Source organism: Empidonax traillii, unplaced genomic scaffold (assembly GCF_003031625.1).
Source record: "Empidonax traillii isolate 1590-97213 ecotype Southwest subspecies unplaced genomic scaffold, ASM303162v1 scaffold701:size746704, whole genome shotgun sequence".
Lineage (NCBI taxonomy): Eukaryota > Metazoa > Chordata > Aves > Passeriformes > Tyrannidae > Empidonax > Empidonax traillii.
Genome location: NW_020955894.1, coordinates 91,992 through 107,332, shown reverse-complemented (window position 1 = coordinate 107,332; position 15,341 = coordinate 91,992). Strand labels below are relative to the sequence as shown.

General features: G+C 39.3%; 1 protein-coding gene across 1 annotated transcript in view; it reads right to left on the bottom strand.

Moving 5' to 3' along the window:
• Positions 1–15,341, bottom strand: part of KCNH5 (potassium voltage-gated channel subfamily H member 5) — a gene marked incomplete at its 5' end in the record, with an annotated part of 146,196 nt that overhangs the window by 49,138 nt on the left and 81,717 nt on the right. The window contains one exon of the mRNA XM_027900044.1: positions 4,335–4,534. Within this exon, the coding sequence (XP_027755845.1) occupies positions 4,335–4,534 (200 nt within the window). The remainder of the gene's footprint in view (positions 1–4,334; positions 4,535–15,341) is intronic.

The window sequence follows — 15,341 nt, the reverse complement described above, 5'->3', positions numbered from 1 at the left end:
TACCATAAACCCATTTCTCCTGTATGAAAGCTTAGGGGGCCAGCAGTGAATAGTCTTAATACTGTGTTATTTTCTCATGATTTCCATTTCAGACAGTGCAGTGTGAAATTGGCTCTCATTATCCCAATTGTCATTGATGTTCAGGTTGAAACTAAATAAGATGCCTTTTTTCTCTTTCAACCTATGGCTTTATTGAAGGAAACTACTGTTAAAACATGATAGACATTTATTTAATTGCTTTCTGAGCAAATTGTAAGCCATACAAGAGCACAGAGGTCAAGAAGAGAAAATCTTTGGGTTTTACTGACATTTCAGAGTGTTATCATTAGTTAAGACCTTGAAACACCTGCATGTTAGTTAATGGTTGTTCTGCTTTTATGGATAATGACCTATTTCTTACAGAAGAGCTAATATCTATAAATTTCTCATTTGCTGCCTGGAGATTTTAATAAAAACTAAGAGATTGGAATTCAGTGTGTTTCATATATCAAATTATAACTGTAAAGATTTTATTCAGCTGCTTATAAATGGTCATATACAAAGCCTCTTTTTTACCTTTCACAAAAAGAACCCCAAAACAAACAGGTTCTGTTGGATGAGAGATTCTGTTTAGAGTTTAAAGGCTTCTCAGGTTTGTCATGTTTTTAGCCCTGCTCATTATTAGATGCCTAACCCTGAAATCTTCATCACTAAACATAAAAGAAAAATAAAATAAATTCCATCTTGTTTGAGCCACTGTTACACCAGGAGATGAGTCCATGTGCATGTATTACATATATCATCCCAGCTGCCAAGAGGAAGGCTCTCATGTTTTAGTGATTTAAGATTATGGATCAGAGGCCACTTGCTTCCCCTGAAGTAATATTAATAAATATGCTAATGCTTTTAGTGTCATTGTTAATTCCTTGTTTGTGAACACTCAGAGAGAGGCTGAGGTGCTGAGGTTTGAAGGTAGGATTTGAAGATGAGCTATTCCCAAGGAGATTGGGGAATCCGAAATTCTGAGCTGAAAGCACTGTCACTTCAGTGTGGGAGACCAATTCCTCTCCCACATACAAGGAGAACAGACTGGGGCTTTAAGACAAAGTTCTGTTATGGACATCTTGCTAGACAAGCAGCAAGGGCTAGATTTTCATTTTACCTTCTCCATGCTAACTTCCACTTTGCCTTGAGTTCCCACATTAGGACTCATCAGTTTTAGCCAAGAGCTTGTTTGGGACTACACACTGAATGTGTCCTTCAAGGATAAATATTTGAGATTTGAGGCAACAAATCAACACATGTAGTAATTGCAGTCAAGTTATTAACCTACATTTTAATTTCAGGCATATGTATTTAAAATCTTTAGTTATCAAAGAAACACATGCACATGTGTTTACTTTTACTCTGTCATTACTAGGATGGTTCAACACCATAGGAACCTACTGTAACACCTGTGAAAGAAATCTCATTCTTCCTTCTTGTTCTTTGAATTTGGGTTTCGAAACAAGCCGTTTCAACATCCTGACTGAATGAATGAAATGTATTATAAATTTGTGGCAAATGATGTTGCAAAACACATCCCAAAGTGACAATGCAGATATATTTTGAACAATTTAGGATGAAATAGTGTGTGTTAGGTTGAAAAACACCCTTGGATGATGGAAACTGTCTGAGCTGTCTGATGGAAAATGAAAAGTTGAAATTCCTCACTAATTATCATGTGTCATGAGCACACATGTTTTGCAAGACAATAAGAAGCTTAATGAAAAGTTCATAAAAATTAGGGAGGATGGGAAATCGTGTGAGGCAAATATATCCAGACAACAGACTGGTCAGAATGTCACTGCTGCAGCTTTGAAAACCAAACTGGTAGAAACACCTAAGGTCAGGTCCATGCTGTCAGACAAAGCAGTGCAGAGAACCAATTCAAGACCTGGGACAGTAATCCCCTCTTCCAACCTATGCTGGAGCACTATCTGGATTTAGCAGCTCAGCTACAGGTGCAGTGCAGTCCCATTTGCCCTGCTAATTATCTACAGTAAAAAACCTGAATAAATAAATCTGAATTGACACTGGGTACCTTGAAGGTCCCTGTAGTGTATTCACAGCCACTTGCCTGCACTAGGTTTGGTACAGACAGATTCAATTTAAATGCAGAGGGTCTTATGGCAGGGCTTGAAGAGGTAATGAAGGAACTAAGGCAAGAAAAACAATCCACCCTAGATGACTAATCTCTGGGACTGTATCACTGTTTCTATGATTTTTCAGCTGGGATTTTACGTTTCCTCATTTGTTTTGGTGAAGCACATCATAACACCTTCCTGAGCGGAGATAAATGTAGGAAGACTGGCTATGTCACAGCTTTCCAAACCTTTTGCTAAAGCTAAAGCTTTCTCCTGCAGCAGAAAGCAAAATTCCCTTACAGAGCCTGTGATGCTCTGTGTGGGCACAGGCCACTGGTGCTGTTGCTTTTGCAGACTTGCAGGCTATAAGGGACACAAACCACCAAAATGTTCAAACCAGTGCTCAAGTTCTTACTTTTATCTTGTCTCTGCTCTTCTGTAACATGGGCTTTTCTGGGAAGCTCGATTAGCTGCAGCCACTGATGTCCAGATGCAGAGGTTCCTGAAATCCTCCCACTGTTCTGAATAGGTTTTTATCCAGGCCTACGTGTAGGCAAGTCTTCACCAAGGAAAAATTGTTAAAATCCTGAGTCACAGATTTTACAGGCATATTAATTATCTAGCTAAGCAGCCACTCCGTCTTACAGACCAGAGAACACTGCTTACCATGAATCACAGATTAGGGCTCTAACTGCATTTTTATAATCTATAAAACCGGACATGCGGAAACTATAGAAGGAAATTTCAGTAATTAAAGCATAGGTTCTCCTAATTAACTGCAAAGCATCATTAAAATCTAATGAAACTGTAGTGGAGTAACACAGGACTCTGGCTTAACTGCAAGGAGATAAATGCAAATGAAAGTCAAATTTTCATGAGGTTTGACGTTTACACAATAGGACTGAATACATTTATAGCAGTTTGCAATATAAAACCTCTCTCAACACTGTCTGAATCAGGACTGGGAAGTTAGTGTATTAGTGTGTAAGAAGTTAACATATTAAAGAAGCACAAGAATCAAACAAATAAAAATCTTTGTTACTTAAAGTAGTTGTATTTGCGATGCTAAACTGAATTTCACAGCAGGTGATTAATAAGAGAAATGCTGCTGCATCAGCATGATGTAAGACTAAATTTTCCAGTGTAGACACTTCATCTTGGCCTGCCTGGACAATCTGCATCACAACCCATATTGCCCAATAGATTCAACTGAGGAAAGAACTTCAAAGCTGTGTAAGCACTAGATATTTCAAGATATTAAGCTGGCATGATGCTTCCTTACCCTCCCTTGGAAACTTTTTAGTTCTTAGGAGGGAAATCATGGTTACTGGAGCTTGAATGCCTAATTTAAGCTGATGTGTATCAGGTCCACAGAAGCTACAGGAGCATCTCTGATCTCCATGGACCAAAAATCTAGACCTAAAGCTGTTATATCTTGCCTATATTCAAGGCACTAGGGGTGGAACCCCTCCCATCTGACTTCAGCTCTCTGAAATATTCAAGGCCAGACAGATTCACTGCACATATCATGCAGAAAGAGAGGCCTTGAGAACAAGTCATGAGGTCTGTCCTGGCACATGATAAATCTCTCTCAGATGACCTTCTCCTTTAACCAGCTTTTGAAGAAACCTAAATGACCAGTCCTTTCTGAGGGCTGAAGTCCTGTAGGACTTCTACCCTGCATGGATGCCAACAGTGTCACATTCTCTTCATCTCCCTACGAAAGGCCTAAAGTGCTAGTCCAGAGATTTTACCTCAAGAAGATCAATCTCTACTGCCATTAAATCCTACACTAATTACGCTGATGGATATGTCAATGTCCTGGGCATCAGCAAAAGGTCCAAGCCAATCAAACTCATTTAATTGCAATGCACAGATGCCAATACTTCTCAGGATAATAGCAATGTAGTTTAGACACAAAATTATGTTCTCAGACTGATTTGAAGACTAATTTCCCATTGATTTCAATAGTTAAGTACACTGAAATTATTTAATATTTAGACAAACTAAGACCGGAAAGCAGCAAACATTTACCATAATGAAAAATAAAGGCATATTTTCAAAAAAGTCCATTTTTAAAACAACCAGCTTTTGTTCCAAACACAGAGTAGTAGCATGCAGTTAAGGATTTGTTAGTAAGTTATACTCTGTTATACAGTTCTCTTTCTAAGAAAGCACACAATGGACATAGACTCTTGCTATGTAAAGTGTTACCTCAGGTACTCATACCTTTTCTGTGTCAATTCCTTTAGACATGGACCAAGTTGAGACAATATAATCCATGACTCTTTCACTAAGGCCTTTTGGGACTTGATATAATTTTAGGAAATCCCTCACATTGTTCAGCATCTCATGGTATCGGTTGGTGTTGGCATACATTTGCTGGAAAATGGTGGTGACGTTTCCAAAAATAGTTGCATAAAGAAGAGCTGAAAAAAAAATAACAAAACAAAAAGTAATTGACAATTAATATGTATGCTCTAGCCAATTCAAGGATAATGTCAGAGAATTTTATGTTTGGTTACTGCAAATACATAAACTGAAAATTTCTGTTTATGCACACATTCTTACACACATACATGTACAGAGTTATTTAATGAATTTACCCGTACAGCCCATACAGCTTCCCAGTGTGCGTTAATTTACAAATACAGTCACATCATACAGATAATGTCCACACAAGGAGTTATTTTAAAAAAGTGCATTTTAACTCTATACCCTATACTAATCCAAACTAATTTTCAAAGGTAGCTGCAGCCTGCCAGTAAACTTTGAAGGCACTATCCAAGGAATCACGTTGATCTCCTGTAGGATTGGCTCAGTTAACAAGTGCTGTAAGTAGAGAACGGCCTCATTCCCAACGATGGAATGGAATGGATAAGGAAGGAACCCGTGAAGCTTGGCAAGGAGATAATGACACAAATGGGTCCCGTGTCAATGGCCAAGAAGTTCACAAGAAGGATTCAGAGTGGCATTTCACAGTCTAATATCCCAGCCAGTCCCAGCAGATGACTTGGCTGTGTGATGCCAGCTCCAGATGCCAGTCACTAATGAGTCCAAAGAGAGAAAAATTGGACCAGTGAACAATAGAAAGTCCCACTGCTAAAGAGAGGAGGAGGATCTGGTAGACTAGGATGTACTACCTGAAACCCCCTCCTCGAGTTACCTTCTCTTCTGGTTTGATTCTTCCCTTTCCAAACATGCCAGTGTTTCTGCGAGTCTCAGTCAGTTGAGTTGTGCAGCCCCAAAAAATCCCAGCCCATATATGAGAAGATCATATGTTTAAAGGAAGCCTTTCCAACTGAAAAGTCACCAACTTCAGTGTACTATTACAAATGTGACACAGTGAGCACTAATTGGTGGAGAGTAGTTAAATTCTAAAGCCTAAATTTGGCAAAGCATTTAAGCCAAAACTTTAATGCACACCTTTATTAGAGCTGTCTTGAATAATGGTGGATTGAAAGGTGGTCCTGAAGTCCAGCAAGTTTTAGTTGCCTTATTGAGTCCAAATGTAATTATCCTTGCAAGCAAGCCCAAAATTACATTCTTACATTAGACAATATAGATTTTACAGAAAAAAAATAAATTCTGATATCTCATAAGACCACTGTGCTGTACTACTTCTACTCTTGACATTATCAAATACACAGAAATGTGCCTGTCATTTTTAATAATCTTTGCTCAGATGCACTATATAGCAAAATTCAGCTATGCATTTCCAGATTGCTGTTTTTTGAAAAACAACTGCAGCCTACAAATTGCAAGAAATAACCCACTGTGAAAGGAAAAAATGCCTCTTATCACTCAGTGCAAAATGTCTTCCCTCTACCCAGACGATTTCTACCTCATTCCAGAAAACTCACTTTGTTTCACACTAATTTACTGTCGTTCATCACCCCCATTTGAGAGGTGGCATTTTTGGAAAACATGGTGCTTTCCTAAAACCTGTCTAATAGAAAAATTGTACTTCCACTTCACACAGTGCTTTTTACATGTCCAGGTAAAAATCAGATGCTGAAGTTCATCGCAAAAACAAGATCATATGAAACCAGGTCACACAACGTACAGCAAAAATGAACAAGAGGTTTCATCTTTAGAAAATACAGCAGATTAATACTCTATGTGATGTTCAGAAATAAACCTTGTTGTAAGGGTAGGTTTTTTCCTTGCTTTACTGATTGCTGCAAAGTATCTGTGAACTCCTGAAAGGTTTTCTCTACCTCTGCATCCATTCAGATATATATCAACACTCACTCAGAGTACAAGCATATGGATTATAAAAAAGCCTAGATGGATGAATGACACCTGACTTTTTTTCTTTCTTCAGCTTTCTCTGTCTTTTGGACCTTTGCAGTAGGACAAACTTGATGAGGTGTCACTTCTCCTAAGTGCAACATCCCTCATCCCTCTGAAGAACAGCTGCTGATTTATCATGCACTCATCTCATCAGGTGTGTGAGGGCGCAATATCTCACCTTGTCTCTGGTGTTAGATGCTTCTGCAAATGGCTATGACTATAAATCCATAGAGAAGCCCTAACTGCCCCCCAAAATGCTGTCTGTCTGCATGAGTAGAATTTTTGCAAGCCTGCAATGACAGCTAGACTGCATATGCATATATAATGCCTGCAACCCAAACTGGCCATGAAAACCTACGCAGAGGAAACAGGATGATTGAAAATACGATAACAGTGCCGTGTAAGGCTGGGAAAAAGAGATTGAACTCTGACACCTGCCAGGTTGGAAACACCTAAGAATGCTGTGGTGAAAATAGCTTGTCTGAAGCAACTGGCGCCTATTACCTCCTCTTGGCAGAGAAGATTTGTAGAAAATATACAGCCAGAAGAGAAATTTCAGTTCTATGCCTCCTAATTCAGGGTCCTGGCAAGTTGTACTTAAAAAAATGTACGTTTCTTCAAGAAAATAAGGATAAACCACTGGATCAAGCCTGCAAATCCCTCTAAGCATCACCCAGAAGTACTTCACCAAGCCAGAACCTGCAAGTCTGAACCAACAAACCCAGAATTATCCCTCTGTTGGAAACCAAAGCCTTCCTTTGCTTTCTATTGGACGTGGTAAAGACACATTGTTGAGTTCATCCAAATCCTCCACTTCTCTCAGAGGTTACTGCATGTGGGGCCTCTGGAAAACGTTTAAAGGGAACCTACTTAGATCTTCACAGCTTTGAAGCTGTGCCTCAAAGACTCTCCTCACTCCTGGTGCTTCCCTATGCCCACACTGGTAGCTGCTGAGGCTGGTTTGCAGGTTTTTTGGGGAGAGCAGGTTTTTCATAATTTGGCATGGAAATGCTGTAAATCTGCTCCCCATCCCTGTTCTCTATATGGTAACTAGAAAAGGAGGTCATTTACAGAAAACTGGCATTTATTGTTCTGCAGATCTTGGTATGCAACAAAACAAGTTGGTGCTGATAAGGAAATAACAGATATATCAAAAATAATTTATATTGCATTTTTTTACACCAATTTAACACTTCTCCACAGCAAAAAGGTTCTCTGCTTGGGAGGGTCTAGCGAGAAGAGGTTAGTCTGCCTTAAAAATACAAGTTACCTGCTTTTGCTCTTTCCCAGTCAGCTTTAGGCTGAGATAATTGCATTAGCTGCAAATATGACAGAGATGGGACAGAACAGGAAGGTGAGCTGGATCAGCTCCTTAGTTGGCAGAGTTGTCTCTGCTCAGGGAGCACATTGGATTCCCTGTGGACGGATACATAAGCATTTAATCCTGCTGTTACCTTCAAAGGTCCATCAATGACCCTTATTGCCAGTAATTAGCAAATGATTTCTCAGAGGATCCCTCTTTAACGTTGAAGTGACAAGTGTAAGTCTTGCACCTCACCTTAAAACAACAAAGGCAGAGAAGTGCTACCAAAGGCATTTCACTTTCACTGTATTTTAATTATTTTTGGCAGGCGGAATTGGCAGCAAAGATCATTTGCAAAAGGTTCTGAAAGAAAACAAAATACTGCGCCTCTCTTGACATTAAAAGTATTTAAACAATCTCTAAAGAAATCTCTAAAGGAATGTGTACACTTTAATAGTTTTATTGCAGTCTCTCAGTTTACAATAAACAGGAGAGATGATGTTGAAGGTGAAATTACCCAATTTCATGAAACGACTACTTAGGTCAAATTGCATTTATTTACCTTCTCTTTAACGACCTGCATTTCTCTGAACATTTCCTGTTATGTTCCTACAGTCATGCAATTCTCATTTACTTAATTGTTCTATGTGTGTAAATCTGAAGCAGTCTTCACTAGATTTTAAAGAGATCAATTTGATGTAACGATGGTAAAATATTTTTTTCTCGGTCCTAAAGGGGAGGTAAATGGTTCAACTGTTATTTTAGTTTCTATTTTTACTCTTTAGTGTGGAAAATCTCTCCAAAATTGCATGCAAGGATATAAGTACTATATATTATTACATATAAAATGTGTGTTACTATATTTGGACTTACATAAAACATTTCTGAATGATTTAGCAATAGTGTTACATAAATGTTTTAGCCTATTTAAAAATACAGAACTTTCTGGAAAAAAAAAATTACTCAGAGTTACCTAAATGATCCCAAAGCATCTCAAATCACTTATTATCCTGACCATATGCTAAATATGTCCAGATAGGAACATCTGCCTTAAGGAACTGAAGGCTTGATTGAGAGATTTAATTTTCCTTATGGCTTGCTCTATGCTAGACTACTATTAATCCAAGCATATACAATGTTCCTCTAAACTTCCATTGTAAAGTAGAAGATTAGTGAGGGGGTATCGGTCTCTTCTCACAAGTATCCAGCAACAGGACAAGTGGAAACAGGTTCCGGTTGTGACAGCGAGAGTTTAAACTGGACATCAGGTAAAAAAAATTTTCAATGAAGGGGTTGTCAAGCCCAGGAACAGGTTGCCCAGGGCACTGGTGGATTCACCATCCCTGGAGGGATTTAGGAGACGTGTAGATGTGGCACTTGGAGACATGGTTTACTGGTAGGTTTGGCAGTGTTGGGTTAACGGTTGGACTTAATCATCTTAGAGGTCTTTTCCAATATAAATGATTCTATGCAGATTTGATCCTGGAAAAATAGATATTTTCATTTTTGAATGTTGAAGCTAGCCACAAGTTCTTCTTCAATTAATTTCTGGACTTAGTTATTCCTGTAAGATTTTTAGATTAATATTATGAAAGCTCTGTCATCCAGGAGCAATTCGCAACAAGCTCCAATATATATTTACCAAATACAACAAGAGAGAAGCCCAGAACCCAAATACCTGATTTATTATTTTCAAAGCTGAATAGTTTCCCGTTATTTCTTTCCACCTCACCTTAGCACATCTTACCACATCGCAAAACGTTCTGCAGTCACAGTTTTGTGCCACACCAGGCAGCACAGAGCAGTGCCCATCTCCCGAGCTGAGCAGCCTCACCGAGATGATGCAGCAGCAACGAGCTGCCACTTTCTCAACAGAACCAGCTTCCTTCAAATCCACTAAGAGTTTTCAACAGAGTGTATTACCCGGAACAAAATGATTCCTCTAAGCCCCCTCCCTCATCACTGTTCTATGGCACCGCTTTGATGCCAGCCCCACCCTCCCCACCTCCACCCTGCAGCGACGCTCCTGTGTGCCAGTCCTGCTGCTGAAAGCATGAACACAACCCCACGATTTTACAGGTCCTCAAAAGGCCAACCTTGATCCTGAATCCTTGCCCCAATAAATATTTTGCTGTTAAAATACCCTCCTCCATCCCAGCAATTCCGACACCAGTTTTACACTACAGTCCTCAAATACAATTACTCCTCATTTACAGGGAGGATATACCAACACCAGAGTACAGCAGCTTTCAAATTTTACTCCCAAAAGCATTCAAAGCATAAAAAGAACCTTTTCTCCAATTACTCCTGCAGCCATAATATTATCCCATGCCACACCATCCTTCCATAGGCCCCAACAATGCATTGTCACACCTACTTTGCAGAGGAGATGCTAATGGGCAAAGATCTGAATTCAGCAATGAACTTCAGCTCTGAACTTCTCAACAAAACCATCTGACTGTTGAAATCGGGGGCGGGGGGGGAAGTTGCACACAACTGTCTGGACAAATTCCCATCACGTCCAATCTGATTCCATCACCATCCTGGCCTATAGGCTTGACATACAGTGTCTGCATCCAGAGGTGTGTCCTGTATTGCCTCCAAAGGGAGATGGGGACCACCCATGAATTCCTACATCCCTCACTGCAGCCATATAAGATGCACAGTTCCTCCATGGATACAGCTGACACCCATTTTCCTGACCCAACACCTTCCTGATACTATAGAAACCCAAACTCTAAATTAAGAGGATAATGATAATAAAAGATAGGTCTGTAAAATCCCTATTAACACTGATATTTGTTTGACAAGAACTAAATAATTATGCAAATAAAATGATTATCAGTAGTAAACTGCAGGAACACACAGTCACTTTATAGGGGACTTCCTTTTATAGGGGACACTACACAGAAGAGTGGAACAGCTGCTTTGGAGGCAGTTAGACATTTGGCACACCTTATGCATAAATTCTTATTAAAATTAGGGCTTTCAACTGCACTTGTACAGTCACTAATTTTTAAATGGTGAAACTGGGAGCTTTTCTTTTTCATGAGCGCACTCAGCTAATGGAAAATACTTACTTTCAAGCTCCAATGCCTTGCCACCATGCAGATGTGATGAGCTGACTAGCTGTATTTTTGCACAGAGTTGCAATCCAACGCTGGTTGAAATGCTATTGTAAAACATGGTCTTGAATCAAGGTTACCATTGCCCATAGCTAGCCGTCTATTTGGGTTCTAGTCCTGTAGCAGTGATGGACAGGAGCTGAAGTTGGCTAAGTTTATGCAACAAAATTACTTATTTCAACCACCTGAGGATGAGGTGCCAAGGGCTCCTGGGTCTGATGCTAAGCAGCTTCAAATCAAAGTTTACACACGCTGTCCTCAACATCCCCTTCCACAGCCACCTCCCAGTATTAGATTTACTTTGTTCCTTTTCCTGCAAATCAGCGATAGCCATCAGAAATACATCCCTGCACAGGTTCATGGGGTTCTTGTTGGAATTTGGATTTAATTTCCTGTTTTTTCTTTTCACTGGAAAGCTTTACATGTCTTGGGACTGCTAGGGTCTGCTTCTTCCTCATCACATTAGTCAAGGGTGTTAAGAATCATATGGAAGGCACAGCCTGAAAAATGGTGGCAATTACACCACAACAGGCAGCAAGACAAATAGCAGTAGCCTGTGTTAATTGAGTGGGAAAAACATCACTTTGCCTGAAAAATCCGTATCTTGTAGTGTAGAGTTCCTAATTCTGGAAACTTTTTCCCTAAGAGGTCTGAAGTAAGAGGCTGGTTAGGGCTCCTTTTACATGTTTCATACTCAGTGGAAGTTGGGTCTTGGGGGTCACAGATTTTGGTGGTGACAGCTGGGGGTGTAGTATTTAAGTTTCCTTTTATAAAAACAGTATGACACAAACAAAGATAAGAATTAACTAGTGAAATGAGCGACCTCATTCCTTATACTAATGCTTTGTCACCCCTGTTTCTTCAGAAACCCATCACCCCCTTGCCAAATGGCACATTCAGCATTTCACACACTGCACAAAGTCCTGTTAATTAAAACACAACCACTTCCCTCAAGGAATTACAGTGGGTGAAGAGGAAAAGCAGAGAGGCAGAAGTTGACCAAAATTCATGAGAATTACGTTCACTATGAATGCCAGCCGTGCCTCTAGCACACTGTTGCATTGTTCCTTATCATCTTCTTCGTTTTAGCACACTTTGTTCCATCGTTCCTTATCATTTTCTCCATTTTGAATATTATCTTTAAGATTGCCTCATTTCCATGCAAATCTCTCCAGTATTTCGTAAAAAGATGAATTGTGTCCGTCAAACAGTCATCCACCTATCACATAAATCTTTCCTTTCTCCACCAAAGAAATATTCCCAGAGTTTTGTCCTTAGTCTAATCACTGTCCAGAGCGGAGAGCTGGGATCAGAACCATCCTGTGTGCCTTCCTCACTGTGCCTCACTGTGTCAAAACCGTCAACAATAACAAGCACAGGATACAAAGGGTCTCCAGCACTACTGAATAAAGTACAGGAACCAAAGGGATCATCTCCAGAAAGAAAGTTCTCCGAGCAAAGTTGACAGCTGCCAGTATCACTGTGTGACGCGACCTGACAGCTTGTTGCTGGATTTTATTTTTTGTCTTTAATACTTTTAAAGGAATATTTTTAGTGGGACACCGAGTTCTTGTCACATTAAGATGAACCCAAGACAGCAATATTGCTGGAGGCAGGATGCCAGAACATCACTTGCACACTGAGGAACACCACCTAAATTGCCTGTCTTGTTAAAATATAATGGGAAATTTGTAAACACACCCTCAAAGTACTGCACTGTACTAAAAGATGTTTCTAGCTCCCTGCTCCTAGGTTCTTTTTTCCTGGGTATGCCTGTGCAAAAGTTTTTGCTGTATAAATCTCTGTTGGTGTGGTTTATATAATCACAAATATGTATATATGTGTATATATATATATACATGTACATACACACAGATACATCTGTAGGTCAGTGTAAAGGTGAACATACAACATCAGTGGGCTTAGACTTTCTGCTGCTAATTTTTCTTTCAGTCTTCTAATTTGCTCATTCTTTCTACTTCTTTCAAATCTAACTTTGCTTATTCATTTAATAATCATTCAGTTTTATCTCAGCACCAGTTATAAGAATGGATTTGGGACAACAGAGCAAATGATTTCAGCTGCAAAACACAAGCCATGCATAGCTCTGAGAGATGTGGTAAACACACCTTTTACCCTAACAGTGCATGTTTGTATCTGTCTTAAAACATTATTGAGACAGAGAACAGGTAAAGCAATGTTGCTTTTATTCAGTAGAACTGAGCCCGAACTCTGCGTAAGGATAGATTTTTGTGAGTAACTACAGGGTATTTTTAGGAACAAAATAAAGTACTTAACTGTTAATATTAAAAGCCTTGAATTTGGAGATGATGTTTCTATCCTATTATTTTCAGAATAATTCTGCTTCATAAAATGACCACAAAACTGCTTCACTGAATGATAATGTTTCTTACTCATCTAAGTCATCCACAGAACCACTTTCCCTCTAATTCTCCATCCTGCAAATTCAGCATCTCTAGACAGAGCTTAGCAAACTTTTGTATCCAAAATTTTCCATGTGATGCTGACAGACCATCTCCAGTTAAATTTCCCTTCCCTGACATGTTTGTGCTAAAATCAAGGGGGAAGAAAAGAAGGAGTTCCTCAAAAAGTTAAAAAAATTCACCTCCAGGTCTTATAAAACTAAAATAATCCACAGCAAAACATTTTTCCTCCAGTCTTTTGATTTTAAACATTAGAAACCTCTAAAATGGAAGAAAATCACATTTTTATGCAAAAAAAAAAAAAAAAAAAAAAAGTCTTAACAGCCTAAGAAAACGTGGAACACTCATTATCTTCACACATGTACTCAAATCTATATTATCATGAAATATTTGCCACAAAACCAAGCCATGAGTTCCTAGCACACTGCCAGCAGTAAGGGCCAATCCAACTCCCTTTTTGCCCAGTTTATTAGCAACAGATTTCCATTTTATCGGTACATTTGTGCACAGGACTGGTGTGAAGCCTGCTCCCCATCCCCACTAATGGTCACACTTGGGCAGAGCTCGGGGTTGGACCTCAGCACCTCTCATCTCTTGCTAGAATAATGCTGGGTTTGGCTAAAAAATTTCACACTAACATTTTCAGACTTTCAAGGTGAATTAGCTTTACTCTCTGCTTTGATTATCCACTCTGGGAACCTGTCCTTCATCGCAGTATTGATTTAGCTGTGGCAGATGCTGAGCTGTCACTGAGCCTGACAGCTCCTTCAGAGCATCCTCGGTGGTTGTCTTGTAAAACAGTCAATAGCCAAGTGAAACCCAACTGTGAAAACAAGCACGTTTCCCATTTTTATACTCTATGAAATCACGTGTCCTACCCTGTACTGCATCCTTCTGGAAGGGGGGAAAAAAATCAGGTCTCTCAGTTTGGCATTCAGAACACCACACTCACCTCCCAGCCTGACACGCTGGTGTGACCACGTTTGTTACGAGTCTGTGGCTTTCCAGTCTCTCGCTGCCACCATGGTAAGTCACTTCTTACCAGTGGAGAAGAGTCTTTGGGGAAGATACTAGTGTGAAAATGTGCTTAGGGAGAGGGTTTTGTTTCCTACACGGTGCTGATTTGAATTTCAGTATATTTGGGTAGTTTTTATGGCACTTCAGGGGATATCTGTGGTCCTAGGAAGACACTCTCTGAGTTCACCTCTGCAAGTGCCACAAACCATTTTGATGAATAGCAATGGCATGGCAAAATGGCAGGAAACAACCCCAAAATATGTTTGTCTATTAAAGGACTGTAAAGCCAGGCAGTTACATTATTATATTTAAATATAGAACTGGACATCAGCACTCCAAATGCTACAAACAGGTCTGTTTTCTGATGAAATGAAATGTCTAAATACTGTATCACACACATTACCTCCACCTCTTTCCACCAGTCCCACAGCTCTCCACCATTCCCTTTTCCATAATATCAAAAATAAAGCACATTCCTGGAAACATTACTAGCCATTGATGCTGTCCTGGCACAAGGGGTTTGGGAATATTTAAGATAACAACAGAAGATTGCATACACTGTCAAACTAAAACAAACAAAAAACCCTTGGCTTTTCATTCTGGCCTCAGTGCATGTATTGCTGAACTCTCCATGACTATGTGAGACTGGAAAGGTATCTTTATTTCCTGGCAGCAGCTCCTGGAGCTCTCCTCTTCCCTGTCCAGCTCCTTCTGATCAGCACTTGTTTCTATCCGATTACCTCTCTGTTTTCTTGCTCACTATTCCAGGAAGGAGATGCTGGAATTAGATTTGCTGCATTTCCATTCCTACATTAACACTAATTTCACTGAAGTCAATGAAATTACATTGACGTCTGGAGAGTATCTGAGGAGAATAATTGAGTGTATTTTATCACTTTCCCTAGGCTTTTTTTGGAGTGGGTTTTTTTGGTGGCTTTTTTTTTTTTTTTTTTTTTTTTTTTTTTTTTTTTTTTTTTTTTTTTTTTTTTTTTTTTTTTTTTTTTTTTTTTTTTTTTTTTTTTTTTTTTTTTTTTTTTTTTTTTTTTTTTTT